Source organism: Lathyrus oleraceus, chromosome 6 (assembly GCF_024323335.1).
Source record: "Lathyrus oleraceus cultivar Zhongwan6 chromosome 6, CAAS_Psat_ZW6_1.0, whole genome shotgun sequence".
NCBI classification, from domain to species: domain Eukaryota; kingdom Viridiplantae; phylum Streptophyta; class Magnoliopsida; order Fabales; family Fabaceae; genus Lathyrus; species Lathyrus oleraceus.
The window spans coordinates 373,854,893-373,871,527 of record NC_066584.1 but is presented as its reverse complement, the minus strand read 5'-3'; the positions used below and the strand labels follow the sequence as shown (position 1 = coordinate 373,871,527).

Genomic DNA, 16,635 nt, shown 5'->3' with positions numbered 1-16,635 from the left:
AAGTATAATTGGACAAACTTAAAACAATTTCATCATGTAATAAATGTATATCCCTCAAAGCAAAGATTGTTGAATTAAATAAAGTGATGTGCAATTATGAAAAAGGAAATAATGGATCGGATAGTTTGCTATGTAATTAAAGATATATTATAAATAAAAGTGGATCAGGTTATTCCTAACTTGAAAACTCTAGTCAAATAAAAAATACTATCTCTATCAAATTTAGTAATGTTTGCAACAATGTTCAACATAGAAAGGCATATAACAAGAATTATTTCTATGATCGTAAAATTAAAATGCATAACATGACACATACTTGTTTTTATTGAAATTGTAAAGATCACACCTCTAATGCATGTTATATTTGAAAAGTTTGTATACCTAGCGATAATTATGTGTGGATTAAGAAAATAACTAAGCCAAATGGACCCAAAGAGTATTGGGTACCTAGAAAGAACTATTGGTTTTGTTTTTCAGGTGTACCTGGAGACAATATGCAAAAATTGTAAAATAAATGTTGGTTGTTGACACAAGGAAACCAGTTGATATGGTAAGGTTAACAATTTCATTTGGTTTAGATGAATTGAAAAGATTGACACTTTCAAATATTATTATGAAGAAGATAGTTGACTAAATATATGCTACTATATTCTTAATAATAATCACTTCATCTATCATGATGTATGTTTCCCTATATTACTTTGCTTTGAATTTTATTCTTTTTATTCTTTTTGATAATGTCAACAGGGGGGAGAAAATGTGTAGTTGTTTTTGTTAATTTTTTTTAGGATCCCAGAGCTTGAATTGCAAAACAAATGGGGAGATATACAAGATATGGGGAGTATCAAATGTCAAACAAAAATTTCCCATCAATATATTTTGTCATCAGAAAAAAGAGTGAGATTGTGATGAAGATATTCATCCTCTATATAATGTGGTTTTGATGAAGACAAATATTATCAAAGAAGATAAAGAATAAAAGTTTGATGTCAAGTGCTTATCAATGATTATGATAATCAAGTAAACAATAAAAATGCTTGATTATGGTTAAAGTTCATTACAATTCATGCTATAATACTTTGAATACTTATAAATCATCTATCACTTCATTTAAACCTCCTTGCATCATCATTCATAAGCATTCATGAAGTCATACATTAAAAAGTCACTTTCAAGCAAAAAGGTAAAATGGTAGTCGACTACCGAGAAATGGTATTTGAATACCAGGTAATTTTTTATACATATTTTCACATCTGAAAGAAGTGGTAGTCGACTACCACATATTGATATTCGACTACCAGTGTTTGAAATTTTAAAAAATGAATGTTACGCAAATGGTAGTCGAATACCATATGTGGTAGTCCACTACTAGTTTGGAACAATGTTTCTTTTCATGTTCAAAATGTTTTCCATCCACTGCAATGCTTCATGGTTTGGTTTTAAACTAATGCATCATTTCAAGGGGGTGTTTTAGGATGTATGTAAGTGTCTATACATCATAAACACAATTCACCTCTTCCATAAATCATTTTCATATATTTAAACATACTTTCTAAGTGTTCAAAAATCTTTAAGTCGTGAACCTTTGTGCATAACTTTCAAATTATTCACAAGTTTCATACCATATTTTGAGCACTTAAAGCACATTAGTTTGGATTGTAATATTTAAAAACAGAACAACACATTCTTATACTTGGAATTAAGCCAATATCAAATTTCTTAAAGATCATTCAAAGTATGCATGGTGTGACTTAATCATCTAGTTTGTGATGATATGTTATTGGAAAATGGTTCTTTGAATTAAGGTGATTCAAAATCCACCATAATGTTTGATGTTTTTGAAAAATGTCATTTCAATTGGGATGATTCAAAGTCCATCATAGTTTTTGGTGTTTGTGAAAAAAATCATTTGAATCGGGGTGATTCAAAACTCATCATAGTGTTTGGTGTTTGTGAAAGGCTAATTTGAATTGGGGTGATTCAAAGTTTACCATAGTGTTCAATGTTTGTGTATGTTTTAGAAGTTCGTAAAGAGGTATTGTTGAAAACATGTACAAAGATCTAACCATATTGGAAAACCCTCTAATGAATGGACGAACTAGATACACCCTTGGTTAATAAAAGGAACTAGTATAAATATTGTGTGTCTTTTACATCCTTGCTTTTAATTTTTTGTCCTTTATAGTTCAAGTTAAACATTATCCCTCCCTTTCAGAAAAAGTTAATGATAAGAAAATTTGCATAAAAATAAGAAAAATCCATTAAATCTAGTTCACCCCCTTTTAGATTGCTTATCATACTTACATTGATGCCATCAAAATCATTATCCAAAAGAGAATGTGCCTTCTCATTTTCTGAAGGAATCAAGGATGATATTGTAGTTCTATGTGTTGTGCAAGCTAATATATTTTAGAGGTTTTAATGATGATAACTAAACAAAAATAATAAAAAATAACATGCATCATCAATCAAGAAGAAAACACAAGTCAAAGTGTTTAAAGTTCCAGTCAAAAGAGCTAAACAAAGATAAATTAAGAAGGAACAAAAGTTGTGAATTGTGAAAGCTCACTTATACACGCGCTTTGTGTTTTATATTGTAGTTTGATCAACTAAATATAAATGAAGAAATAATAGGTTTTGCAGTACTAATGTGATGCACACACACACATACACACAAGTATTTAAAACTTATTCAAACCAATTAAGGCAAGTACTTAATCAATTAAGAAAGCTTTCCAATTAATTAGGGAAGCAAAACTCAATTGAATAATTGATTAAGACCTTCATTTAATAGAATAGAATAATAGTAATGCCTTATGAACAATAAGGAATGCTTGTTAATAAATTATGTGACATTGAAAAATTGGGTTTCCTACTTTGGTTTAACCTACTTAATTAAGTATGCATTCTAATCTATAAAGAGGAACCAAGGCCCATGGATTGTTGCCCTTTAAAGCTAAACTATTACTTATATAAAGGAGGTTATTCCTCACATCTGAATACACCATTTTTTCTAAATAAAATTACTCTCCTATCACCCTCATTATATTTCTTTTATAAATTTTTTTCACCAGAGGTTGCCTTAGTGTTGAAAGTGTGAAAATCTTAATCTGAGAATTATGTTGTACTCGTGTTATGCTAAAATTGCTTTCTCAAAAGCGAAGTTTTATCGTGATATTCTATAATAGATTTGAACATTGCAAGCTAAAAATGTGAAAAGCTTGGTATAAGATCATTGGGTTGATCCTGTGCATAAGCTAAAGTTATTTTTGTTAAGGTTGTTTGGTTGATCTCATGCAAAAGCTCAGGTTGTTTAAGGCTAATGGTCGGATCATGGGTAAAAACTCAAGTTAGTTTTATTGGAAATCTTAAGAGGAAACTCTTGGAGACTGAAGTAGGTTGTGTGGTTTAATGTCTGATTAGACCAATCTCTGGTAAGACATTTCTTATCTTATATCTCTATAATTATGTCTTTATATTCTTTATTGTTATTCATCTATTCAGCCAACTATTCTCTTTTCATATATGCTTTTAACATAAATCATTTTTGTGAAAAAGTTTTTAAAACATGTGTTATCACAATTCACCTATTTCTCGTGTTTGGAGTAATTTGTTCAACAAACACTCTCTATTGAGAGGCAACCACATTACCATATTGAGGCAGCTCATCCTCTCAGTCTATTGAGGCACTCGCCTCCAAATCAATGTGATATTTTCCTCTAACAACCTTATGCTTTTTGGACCTAGGAGATGGCCAGACCTCGCCAAGCAAGGTCATCTCTACGGTCAAAAGAGGAGTCGCCTAGATAATTCAGGCCTCGTTTATAAGTTTCCTTTTCTTTGCAACACAAGTCAATAAGCCAGAAGAGTCACTCTTCTAGTTGGCAACTCCTATCTCGCCCCTCTCGACTTTCTTCCTCTCTATTAGAGCTTTCCTCTATGAGATTGATAGCGAGTTATCCTTTATACAAATGAATTAAGAATGTAATGATAATAAAAGTAGATAAAGTCAAAATAGATGTATAACTGACACTTATGTAATATCCGTTAAGCATCTTATTGTCCTCCTCATAAGAAAATTGTTCTAAAAAATGACGATGACTTTCTCCTCCCCATAGAGGATATCATATTCGAAATAATTTATCGGTATAGGCTCATTCACCCAATATAGAGGAAATCGACAGTCACTAGTCTCCTTGAACATGACCATCAAACACTTTATGCTACCATATACTCAAACAAAATTGTTTTTTTTTCCTTCAATTTTTATAGTTTGACGAATATAAGGTGAACATGACCTTATTGATGAAAGAGCTTATTGAGACCCAACCACTATTGTGGGCACCCTTTATACCATGAAAATAAAAGGAAACGCCCACCATAGGCTTGATCCCAAGAGACCCATACAAGATTTCGCAACCCCATAATAAAAGCCCAATTATTTAGTTACAGTTAGGATGAGGCGACGTTTACAATATTTAAGACGTAAACCTCAAACACAATAAACAAAATTCCCACACCCATATTGATGATAACTCATGTGTACATGTAAAAGTATTCATTACCCACCCCGCGATATCCTCAGACAAGCTTTATCAACCTCAATACACATCTTTAATAGAATATCATCTTCGTCACTGATGGTAGATATGTACATACCCTTATAGAATGAAGCCATCCTAACATCGCTATCAAAAATTGAGTTAATACTTTTGACTTCCCCACTAAAGCGAGTATCACCTATGGTGTCCATTATTGATCCTGCTTGTCTTGGGTAAGAAGAGGGAAAAACAATTTCAGTATCATTGCTCTCATTATAATCATATCTAATAGAACTATTGTCGTAACTCCAAAACATCCCTAGCTCAAAAACTTTTTATTTGAACTCCTCGTCGTGTCGCCTCAAATTTTATAAACAATGATTCCATATCATAAATCTCTCTTCACATATTTCAGGTTATATCAAATTGTTACGCACATCACACCCTCTAATGAACACCACCGCCTATACGTTAAAAGAAAAAAAATATAAGAGTAACATAACTAAATACATGCGATGAAGATTCACGTGGGGAAATGTTGGATTAACGAACTAATGAAAGAAATACGATTGCCAAAGGAGTCAGGAACAAGATGGAAGAAGCGACGAAAAATCAAATAATATGGGTCGTGTATTTATTAAACAAAACTAGTCTCCATAGAACAAGTAATTGTTAATAAGAGCATATCCACAATTGTCATGACAAAGCATCAAGGACCATGATCACAAGCGTGCAAATATATGGACAATTATATTGGTTGGTCATTCTCAAGGCAATTTTAATCACTTCACTACATTAGTTCCACATTTAATCCTGAAGCTTAACCATTAATTTGAATGAGGTCACTATTAATACCCGCTGGAACATCAAAACCAATATTCAAACCTAATTACATACACCAATTGAAAATGTCAATAAATGCCACCATTGAACAAGACCATTCACTTTACCACTCCATCATCACATGCCTTGTTCTTTAAGGATTGTGAACCAAAATGTCTTCACTTAACCACTATACTCTTACAATCATTAGGCTTGAGGAACTATGGACTAAAATGTCTCGACTTAAACATTGTGCCCTTACATGCCTTGTGATTAAGGGACTCTTGACTGGAATATCTTTAGTGAGGCCTAACTATGATATCACATAACAAGTCCATTGAATACTAAAGTCCTTAGCACATCAAATCACCAACTCATAAGCAACACATGGGGTATTTAAGTAATAAGGGGTGATGTCACATGACAGACATGTGGTTAAGCTCGCCTTATTTAATTTTATATTATATCTCGTAATGGAACACGTCAAGACACATTTTAAGTAAGTCTAACGAGATTCTCTCAATCAATAACTGAATCATTAAAAGTCCTATGGGTTAACCACACTCCATATTAAAAGGATGACTCACCCCATTTACTCCACTAATGAGTCAAAGCCAAGAGGCGTCTGATCAAGCTTGTAGATGTTTGAATCGATCTCTTGTCTGGTAATGTCTATCAGATAATCATATATATAAATAACAAGTCAATCAGTTAACTAGAAATTTATTCACTTTTTACGTATCAGTACCTAGAGCTCTCTTGGGACCCATAACACAAGGTATCTCTTTCACTCAAAATTTAAAGAGGAAAACACTTGTCAATGTTCCTTTCCTTTAATTTTTCTTTAGCTTCCAAATAATGAAAAGTTTATTGAAACTTGTACTCTCTCTTCTCTAAGTTTCTATCTACTTACTTTCTCCTTAAACAAAGAATATGATGATAACAACACAACATCAAAAAACAACTAAAGCTTTATGGTTGTTGTTAAAGGTCTTTCCTAGTGGTATTTTGACTAGTATGTTGTATTTTTATTGTTTCCTGTCATAACAATGCTCATGTTGTGATTTTGGAATAGTTATTAATGTTAAATTTCATTGCCTTTGAAAAAAAATCTAAAGCTTCAGGGTCATATTATTATTTTAAAAAGTGTTTCATTAAATCATCAACACAAAAATAGGCTTCAAAAGAAATAAAATAAGGGGTCAAAAGTGAGAACCTAAAACTAGTTAGGGGTAATTTTTTTTACAAAAACAAGTTAAAACTTAAAACCTTAAACTCTAAAAGTTGTTTCATCTAGATAATTCTCTTTCCTTCAAAAAGAACCGTGCAACGTTCCTCCCTCAACGTCGGTCTCTGCAATTTCGAATGTACTTCATTTTCTCAGTTACCCAATCACACTATGTACCATTTTTCTACCTCAATTGCATCCAAAGCTCGGTAAGTAGTCAATGGTAACATTCTCGTTTAATTTCAGACACCTTTTGAATTAGCTTTGTTCACTTAATTGATCACATCGATCGCCAAGAAATTATTGAAAATGTATCAAAATCATAGCTATATGTAATGGGCCTGCCCCCAATTCATGTTTACACCCTAGTTCCAGATCATACCTCCCTGCTTTTTATGTAATTTTCTTTATTGTTTTTTTTTCTATTGATTAATATTTTCTTTTATATTAATTGTTAGAATGCACTTTTTTGACATAAAATACTTAAGAATTAACATGATTAGAACTTAGATTTTTAATGAATTTTAATTGATTTTCTTTAGTCACTTTGTAAAAATGGTTAACCTAGACTAATTAGGTTTTAGTTCATCAATTCACCATGATAAATTTGAATGCTAATTTCCATTAACTTTATGGTTAATTTTGCAATTAATTACATATTAGATTTTAATTCATTCTTTGATTGAATCTCATTTAATCATATGATTCCATTTACCTTTGTTTACTTTGATGTATGGTTAATATTATACCTAGTTTCTAATTAGCATCCTCATTGTATCCATCTCTCATTTGCATTGCATAATTGTAAATGTGCTTTAATTCTGCCATTGCCACTTGATTGATTTATGCATGGTACCATCATGTTTGTATGGATTCTTTATTCCCATTCTTGTATGGTGTATGATGATTTGTTCCCCTATTGTGGGTAATATGCCCCCCATTTCCATGAACATGTAATAACATATAACTTTATTTTCTTTGTTGTTTACTTAACATGTTAACTAACAAGATAAAATCAAACGATCAAAAGAATGTTCTTTAAAAAGAGTAAAGCACACTTGATCCAACGTCAAGTGTCTTTTAAAAATCAAATGAAATCAAAAGCAACACAAGTGCTTGATCCAATGTCAAGTATCTCATCCATTCCATTCCACTTCCATCTCACTTATCTCTCAGCCAATTCTACCTCCCATTATATTCTATTCTCGTACCTTTATCCATTTCCAAATAATCAAAACATCTTCATAATAAATTGGATGAAAAAGACGGGGTGTACGTACTTGTACACAACATTCTCAAGTACTTGGTTTATCGATCGTACCTAGCTTGTGGTCCAATACTTGACTTCCATTTAAAATACTTAACAATAAAACAAGTTCAATCTGGTGCTCTGAGAGTGAAAAAGAGTGGTAAGGATGACATTGTCCTCTCAACTCCCGAGTATTATAACCGTTGGTCATACTTAGTAAGTGGTTAGATGATCGTCTCCCTATAAGTATCAATGATTAAACTCGTCAAAAAAATTCATAAGTAACCAATTAAATACAATTCTTATACCATAGGGCAGCATTCAAACCTCTCACTCTTAACACTAAAATCAATAACCAATGCTCGCTTACAAGCCACACTTCTTTCTCTAGGTTTAAACACCATTCTTACCTTCCCTTGGTTTAAACACCATTTCATTTTCCTCTTTACTTTAAACACCACTTTTTTTGTTTAAACACCGACCCTTTGGTTTAAACACCACCTTTTCGATTTAAACACTGACCTTTTGGTTTAAACACCATTTTTTCGATTTAAACACCGACCCTTTGGTTTAAACACCACTTTTCCGGTTTAAACACCGCTCCTTTGGCTTAAACACCACTTTCATTTACCTTCGGTTTAAACACCAGTTCTATTTCTCTTTCGGTTTAAACACTATTTTCCGGTTTAAACACTGATACTTCGGTTTAAACACCACTCTTACTTATTTTATTGGTTTAAACACCATTCTTGTCTCTGTTATATGTTTAAACACCATTTTACCACCTTTTTGGTTTAAACACCATTTTCATTTTTCTCCGGTTTAAACACCACCATCATTCTCCTTTGGTTTAAACACTAGTATCAGGTTTAAACACCACATCAACCAATTTTCCACCACACTTTTATGCTTGTATGATTTAAATACCATCTCTATTCATTTTCTTCGATTTAAACACCACTATCCAATTTAAACACCACTTTTTCACTTCAACCAATTTTACATCACTTTCCTTTTTTCTATTTGGTTCAAACACCATTTAAATTTCTTGTCTGGTTTAAACACCATTATTGCCACTCATATTACCCTTTTTTGATCTAAACACCTCAATCCCTTATTGCACTATGAGGATACGTAGGCATGAGATCCCCAATCCTCACCGAACACCCTAATTATTGATTCTTTTTTCTCCTTTTATTTAGATAACTCACAAGCAATCTTTAGATAGTAACACTAATTTGAGAAAAGAACAATCAAAATGGTTCCATTGAGTACAACATATGTGAGGGGTGCTAATATATTCCCCCTGCATAACCGACTTCCTTACCCATTTTCTCTTTCCCGTGGGTTTTATCGATGTTTTCCTTTTTCTACGGGAATAAATAAAGTTTGATGACGACTCTATTGTAGTTTATGCGTGTTGCTCTGATAGTGAAACAATTGGATGTGATACTCGTTTATTCTTTGTATTTTGAGTTGTTGGACTATTTATTTAAATGAAGTATTTTCTATTTTTAGACAATTACAATGGTTTGGGTATTTTGAATTCCATTGCTATATTATAATCTTTTTGAGTAAGACTCGTGTTAAGAATGTGTAATACCGTTATTGAGAAAAATATTCAGCGTATTTTGTTAAATAAAAAGTTTATGGTTTTAGGGTGTTACATGAACTTTGAAACCCCTAGGAGGGGAGACAACCATATGTCACCCCTAGGAGGTATTGCATTGCCCCAAGTACCTTTATCTCGCATATTTATGAGAAATATGGGAAAAGATATTTCTTGGTCAAAGAGAAGTCAAGGTCAGTAGCTGATCCACGTCTCCCTAAAAAATAGGGATTCAACGGTCCACCATTGACTGATTGAGTGGAGATCCTTCTTAGGAAAACCATATGTCCAAAGGTCCATATAATATATTTTTCTCTTAACGGGAGAAAAGGATGGATCATGCCATATAAACAAGTTTTTAATCGAACTCCCCGTTGTGTCGCCTCAAATTTCCTAAACATCGATTCCATATCATACATCTTTCTTCACACATTTTAGGTTATATCAAATTGTTATGCACATCACACTTTCTAATGAACATTATCCCCTAAAGATTAAAAGGAAAAAAGATATAAGAGTAACATAACTAAATACATGCGATGAAGATTCACTTGTTGGATTAACGAACTAATAAAAGAAAGTGGATCGTGCGTTTATTAAAGAAAACTAGTCTCCATAGACAAAGTAGTCGTTAACATAAGCATATCAATCATTGTCGTGACAAAGCATCAAGGGCGATAATCACAAGCATTCAAACAGACGAACAATTTAGATTGGTTAATCATTATCAAGGCAATTTTAATCACTTCGACACATTAGTTAAACCTTCAATCCTGAAGCTTAACCGTCAATCTGAATGAGATAACCATCAATACCCTATGGAACATCAAAACCAATATTCAATCCTAAACACATACACCAATTGAAAGGTCATTTGATGCCACCATCGAACACGCCCATTCACTTAACCACTCCATCATCACATGCCTTATTCTTGAAGGACTGTGAACCAAAATGTCCTTGCTTAACCATTTTTCTTTTACAATCGTTAGGCTTGAGTAACTATGAACTTGAGGAACTATGGACCAAAATATCTTTACTTAAACACTTTGCCCTTACATGCCTTGTGCTTAAGGGTCTATTGACTGTAATATCTTTAGTGAGACCCAACTATGATATCACGTAACATGTCCATCAAAGACCAAAGTCCTTAGCACATCAACTCTCTAACTCATAACTAACATGATGAGTATTTAAGTAAGGAAGGACGAGATCACATGACAGACATGTAGTTAAGCCCACCCTATTTACTTATATATGATATATCGTAAGGGAACATGTCAAACCACATCTTAAGTAAGTCTAATAGGATTCTCTCAGTCAATAACTGAAGTACTCAGAGTCCTATGGGTTAGCTACCATCCAATATCAAAGGGATGACTCACTCCATTTAATCCATTATTGAGTCAAAGCCAAAGAACGTATGACCAAACTTGTAGGTGTTTGAACCAATTTCTTAACTGATTTGTCTATTAGATAATCATATATATAAATAACAAGTAAATCAATCATCTAGAAAATCATTAACCTTTTACGTATCAAAATGCCCCATAACACAAGATATATATTTCACTATAAATTTAAAGAGAAAAACACTTAATGTTTTTTTTTTCAATGCTTACTTTTTCTTTAAACAAACAATATGATCATAACAAGGGCAATATATAAAAAAACCAAAGCTTCAAGGGTCGTATTATTATTTAGAAAAGTGTTTCATTGAATCATCAACACAGAAGGGCTCCAAAAGAAATAAAACAAGGTCAAAAGTGAGAACCTAAAACTAGTTAGGGGGTAAAAACAATTTACAAAAACAAGTTAAAACTTAAAACCCTAAACCCTAAAAGCTGCTTCATCTAGACCCTTCTCTTTCCTTCAAAAGGAACTGTGCAGCGTTCCTCCCTCAACGTCGGTCTCTGCAATTTCGGCTGTACTTCATTTTCTCAGTTACCCAATCACACCATGTACCGTTTTGCTACCTCAATTGCATCCAAAGCTCGGTAAGTCATCAATGGTAGCATTCTCGTTTAATTTCAGATACCTTTTGAATTAGCTTTGTTCACTTCATCTAGGTTCAGTTTTTTCATTAATTTTGTAATTGATCACATGGATCTCAAAGAAATGATTGAAAATGTATAAAATTTATAGTTTTTTTTTCACTTGTTGCTTACTTGTGTATACTTTGTGAGTTAGTATCCAATTATCTTGAATGGATCTAACTGTGAACTATTGTGTTTTTTGATGTAGGATTGCTAGAAACAACGCTCATCAGGTGAATACTGTTGTTTAAATCACATTTTTGTTTGTTGAAAATGTTTTGAGATTAGTAATTCCTTTGATCCTAAATATATGTTTTTATTTGTTTGTGTTGGATAGATTGGAAGTAGGGTGGCATGGAGTAGAAATTATGCAGCAAAAGATATCAAATTTGGTGTGGATGCTCGTGCTTTGATGCTTAAGGGTGTTGAAGAACTTGCTGAGGCAGTTAAAGTAACCATGGGTCCTAAGGTAACTAAGCAAATCTTCTAGTTCCTCTGTGTGTTCGAAGTGATAAGATATATTTTATGAAGGTAGTAAAATAAGGAGAAAGAGTTGAAAAGAATGCTTTATATAATATAAATAATGCCGATGCTGGAGTTTTATTCTCGAAAGGAAGATTTAGTTGTCAAATCATCAAAAGGAATGAGTATCAATTTTCATTGTAGGAATGGAAGATGTCAAATTATCGATCTTTGTCTCTTTATTTATTTAGTTGTTGTTGATCATGATTGTCTATGTATCATTTCTCCTGTTTTTAGGGTCGTAATGTGGTCATTGAGCAAAGTTATGGTGCCCCTAAAGTAACTAAAGATGGAGTAACTGTTGCTAAGAGCATTGAGTTCAAGGATAAAGTCAAGAATATTGGTGCCAGTCTTGTAAAGCAGGTTGCTAACGCTACCAATGATGTGGCTGGTGATGGTAAGCTGTTTTAACCATGGGAGATTATACTTTCTTGTAAATCTACACAATTGATTTGGTTTTATCCCTAGGACATTGTATTGATGCTAGAAATTGAAATCTAGATACTGTTATATTTGACATGCTGATATTTTCCATCTGTTTTATTATTATTGTTGCTATTTGATTGGGTAATGTAACAAGTGGTCTAAATTTTGGCAGGAACTACCTGTGCTACAATTCTTACTCGAGCAATATTTGCGGAAGGGTGTAAATCAGTTGCAGCTGGAATGAATGCGATGGACCTGAGGCGAGGTATAAATATGGCTGTTGATGCCGTTGTGACCAGCCTTAAAAGCAGAGCACGGATGATTAGCACTTCTGAAGAAATAGCCCAGGTTTGTGTAAAGTTTTAGTGCCAACAATAATAGGCATATTGTAGGAGATGGAGAGAGCAACAAGGACTGAGTCGAGAATTATGACGCACTACTTAATATTTTAAATATTGCAATGACAGGTCGGGACCATATCTGCTAATGGGGAGAGAGAAATTGGTGAGTTAATTGCAAAAGCTATGGAGAAAGTTGGCAAAGAAGGTGTAATCACAATTGCTGTAAGTTTTCATGTGCTCATCTTGCTAACATCATCAATGTCATTTATCTGGGTTTTACATGTTTTATTGATATGGGGACAGGGTGTTATGCATGTAATGCTTATCTTAGTATGATAACTATTTTAGTCACTCTTTCTTTTGCTATTTCTTTTCATCCCAATCACCCTTTAAAGGAGCTCATGTTTTAATATTTTTGCCCTGCACTCTCACGCTGGGATCTAACTTTTGATCTGTGTCAGGATGGCAAAACATTGCTCAACGAGTTGGAAGTTGTTGAAGGAATGAAGCTTGACAGAGGCTATATTTCTCCATATTTCATAACAAACCAGAAGAACCAGAAATGTGTATGTTCTTTCTCGATGCCTCAATTGAGCAGCATTATAAGTATTTGTGAATAATACTTCCAAGCAAGCTTATATTTGTTATACATGTCTATGTCTATAATTTTAATAAGGAAGCCACCTTGCTATATTTTGGGCTGGCCGTGATATGTCGTTTCTTGGGATTGATTACTATGCTTTCTAAATCACCTTTGTCATGAATCTGTATGTTGTTTTGTTGACCATATCATGTCTAATGATGCCATCTATTTGTGTAAACAGGAACTTGAGGATCCCCTCATCATAATCCATGAGAAGAAAATCTCCAATATAAATGCTATAGTTAAAGTATTAGAGTTAGCTTTAAAGGTGAGTAATACTATTTTCAGCATTTTACATTGAATTGTAAAATATTGATACTGACCAACACTTCATCACCAGAAACAAAGACCTTTATTGATTGTCGCCGAAGATGTTGAAAGTGATGCCCTTGCAACGCTTATCCTAAATAAGCTTCGTGCTGGAATCAAGGTTTGCTTTGCCTATATGCAGTGTTACTTATTTGTTCTTAGGTACTTTAAATTTTGGATTTTCAGTTTTGCTTATTTAATTTGGTATTTGTTGCACGGTCTTACTCTAGGTATGCGCCATCAAAGCCCCTGGTTTTGGTGAAAATCGTAAATCTGGTCTCCAGGATCTTGCTGTTCTTACAGGAGGTCAAGTAAGTTCTCTATTCGTAATAAAGTTAATGTTATATTCCCTTCCATCTTTAAAACCCATGAATGATATGTTTTCTCTATATTCAGCTTATTACTGAAGACCTTGGCCACAATCTCGAGAAAGTAGATCTGGAAATGTTTGGCTCTTGCAAAAAGGTAACTGTTTAGCTTGATTGTTGTAGGATTTTAATGCTCGGTTGAGTTTTGATGAATTCTTGGTTTTGGTAAATAAAGCAGACTTTCGTTGATTGATGTGCATTAGTTCAAATTAAATATTCTACTAATTCCTCAACAGTTTTAGCATGATAATATACAAGGTCAAATAATTTAGACAACTGATCTAAGTTTCTTAATCTTTTAGATTACAATTTCCAAAGATGACACTGTCATTCTTGACGGTGCTGGTGACAAGAAAGCTATCGAGGAAAGATGTGAGCAGGTTTGTTTAAATCTCCTATTCAATTTGATTTTACCATTTTCATATAGATCTAGGTCTGGTTTTTCAATGATGTTTCTTCTGAACTGTTGCACGTTACGAATTTTGATTTACAGATTAGGTCTGCAGTTGAAAATAGTACTTCAGATTATGACAAGGAGAAATTACAGGAAAGATTGGCCAAGCTTTCTGGGGGTGTTGCTGTGCTTAAGGTGCATATGGTTATTTAAGTTGGCCTTGCTTACTTATGGTCATTTATTACATGTTAATCATCCTAAGGTTTTTCCTAGATAAAACTAACACATGAAACTTAACTTTTGTAGATTGGAGGAGCCAGTGAAGCCGAAGTTGGTGAGAAAAAGGATAGAGTAACAGATGCCTTAAATGCAACCAAGGCAGCTGTAGAGGAAGGCATAGTACCTGGTAAATTATTAGCACTGACATTCATATGCTTAGTTCTACATTCTCCTATCATAATTCCTATCTGATAAATGTCTATTTTGCACAGGTGGTGGTGTTGCTCTTCTTTATGCGTCAAATGAGTTAAGTAAGCTTGTAACTGCCAATTTTGATCAGAAGATAGGTGTCCAGATTATTCAAAATGCTTTGAAGGTTAGTCTATTTTGCACTTACACAGACTTCAGGTTTAAACCATTCACATCGTTTTGTTTTTGTCAGTGTTCCACTCAACAGACTGTCCTTTCTCTTCCCTTACTGTCACGTTTTTGGCCTTATCCTGCAATATTTGACCTGAATTTGCCTTGAAGACACAGTATGTTTTTTTAACTTCAACTTCAGTTTCTCACTCTTTTACTACATGTTAAAACAAAAATTGCAGACACCTGTGCACACAATTGCATCAAATGCTGGAGTTGAGGGTGCTGTAGTTGTTGGTAAACTATTGGAACAGGATAATCCTGATCTTGGGTACGATGCCGCCAAAGGTCAGTGTTCCTTGTTTTCTTTTTCCCTGTTGTGTTCTTTTCTCAAGAGATAGTAAGGTATTTCTTTAATTTACATTAATTATTACTAGCGGAGAGATGGGACTAACATGCCCGGCTGCCCACTTTTTCTATAGTGCTTCATTGTATATTTGTTTGATATATTTAATTTATAATGACATTTTTTGAATTTAATTTGCTTGTAGTAGTTTCATAATGCCATACAAACTTATTTAAATTTTGGTTTCAATATTGTTGTATATTTTTAAATATAATTTTGGCAAATAATTGTGTTGTTAAGGGCAAATATATTCAAAAAATGTCTGATCAAAATAGATAGTTGTGTTTTCCTTTAATCACGGTGTTGAGAATTCTGTAGTTACTGTTGGTTACTTTTGGAGTTCCTTTTATATAATGGTACATGTTATTTTTATTACTACTGATTCTTCAACTTTCTTCTTGCTCAGGTGAATATGTTGATATGATTAAAGCTGGAATTATTGATCCATTGAAGGTGATCAGGACCGCCTTGGTTGATGCAGCCAGGTAACATATTAACAAATTTGCATTGCGGATAGATGTTGTTATTGGTATGTTATATGTTGTGCATTTACTAACCACCATTTTCCTGCAGTGTGTCATCTTTGATGACAACAACTGAAGCTATTGTGTATGAACTCCCAAGTGATGATAAAGATGGTCCTGCTATGCCTGGTGGCATGGGCGGCATGGGGGGCATGGGCGGTTATTAGCCTAGCCTTATTGAATCTTGCTTTCTTTCACTGAACCTTAACTAGAGAGTGGTGCTTCACCACTGTTATTTTTGCTTATTTGTTGACAGAAGGCTTCAACATGTAATCATAGTGAGAGATCAAATCTGTATAATTGAGACATTTGGAACAACTTTTACCCTCCAAAGTAGTTAGAAACTGTTTCCACATTTTGAAGTGTGACCATTTCACGTCAAGGTTGTTTTAATTATGGCATTGTTAAAAAAATAAATATTTAAGATGAATGTGCTATTGTCTCTAAGCCGAGACATTTGGACAATTTTTACCCTCCAAATAAATATCTTAATTGTGGCATTGTTAATTTGAAAAAGAAATAGTTTACTTGGGCACTTGTTTAGTTTAATTGAGGACAGTAATAATTTGCTTGAGCAGTTGTTTATGTTTTAAGGGTTTTTTAATATAATATATTTAAATACTATGATTAAGTTTAAA

The 16,635-nt window shown here is 33.2% G+C and overlaps 1 protein-coding gene across 2 annotated transcripts; it reads left to right on the top strand.

Moving 5' to 3' along the window:
• Positions 1 to 6,670: 6,670 nt before the first annotated feature.
• Positions 6,671 to 16,352, top strand: LOC127091156 (chaperonin CPN60-2, mitochondrial). 2 transcript variants are annotated; one of them, XM_051029714.1, is made up of 18 exons: positions 6,671 to 6,800; positions 11,694 to 11,718; positions 11,823 to 11,954; positions 12,245 to 12,404; positions 12,606 to 12,781; positions 12,901 to 12,996; positions 13,236 to 13,340; positions 13,599 to 13,685; positions 13,758 to 13,847; positions 13,957 to 14,037; positions 14,123 to 14,191; positions 14,397 to 14,474; positions 14,588 to 14,683; positions 14,795 to 14,894; positions 14,980 to 15,083; positions 15,310 to 15,415; positions 15,880 to 15,958; positions 16,047 to 16,352. In XM_051029714.1, exons 1-18 carry the CDS (start codon positions 6,763 to 6,765, stop codon positions 16,162 to 16,164), a joined length of 1,740 nt encoding a protein of 579 aa, XP_050885671.1. In that variant the 5' UTR covers positions 6,671 to 6,762; the 3' UTR covers positions 16,165 to 16,352. The 2 variants fall into 2 exon arrangements, with proteins under 2 accessions (XP_050885671.1, XP_050885670.1); XM_051029713.1 differs by lacking the exon at positions 6,671 to 6,800 and adding an exon at positions 11,203 to 11,446.
• Positions 16,353 to 16,635: the final 283 nt, after the last annotated feature.

What these genes read in the sequence shown, in the direction of transcription:
- LOC127091156 (XM_051029714.1), top strand. Translation starts at nt 6,763, where the DNA reads ATGTACCATTTTTCTACCTCAATTGCATCCAAAGCTCG. An exon ending in AAGTAACCATGGGTCCTAAG is followed by an intron (nt 11,955 to 12,244) that starts GTAACTAAGCAA and finishes TCCTGTTTTTAG; the next exon opens with GGTCGTAATGTGGTCATTGA. An exon ending in AGCTTCGTGCTGGAATCAAG is followed by an intron (nt 13,848 to 13,956) that starts GTTTGCTTTGCC and finishes GTCTTACTCTAG; the next exon opens with GTATGCGCCATCAAAGCCCC.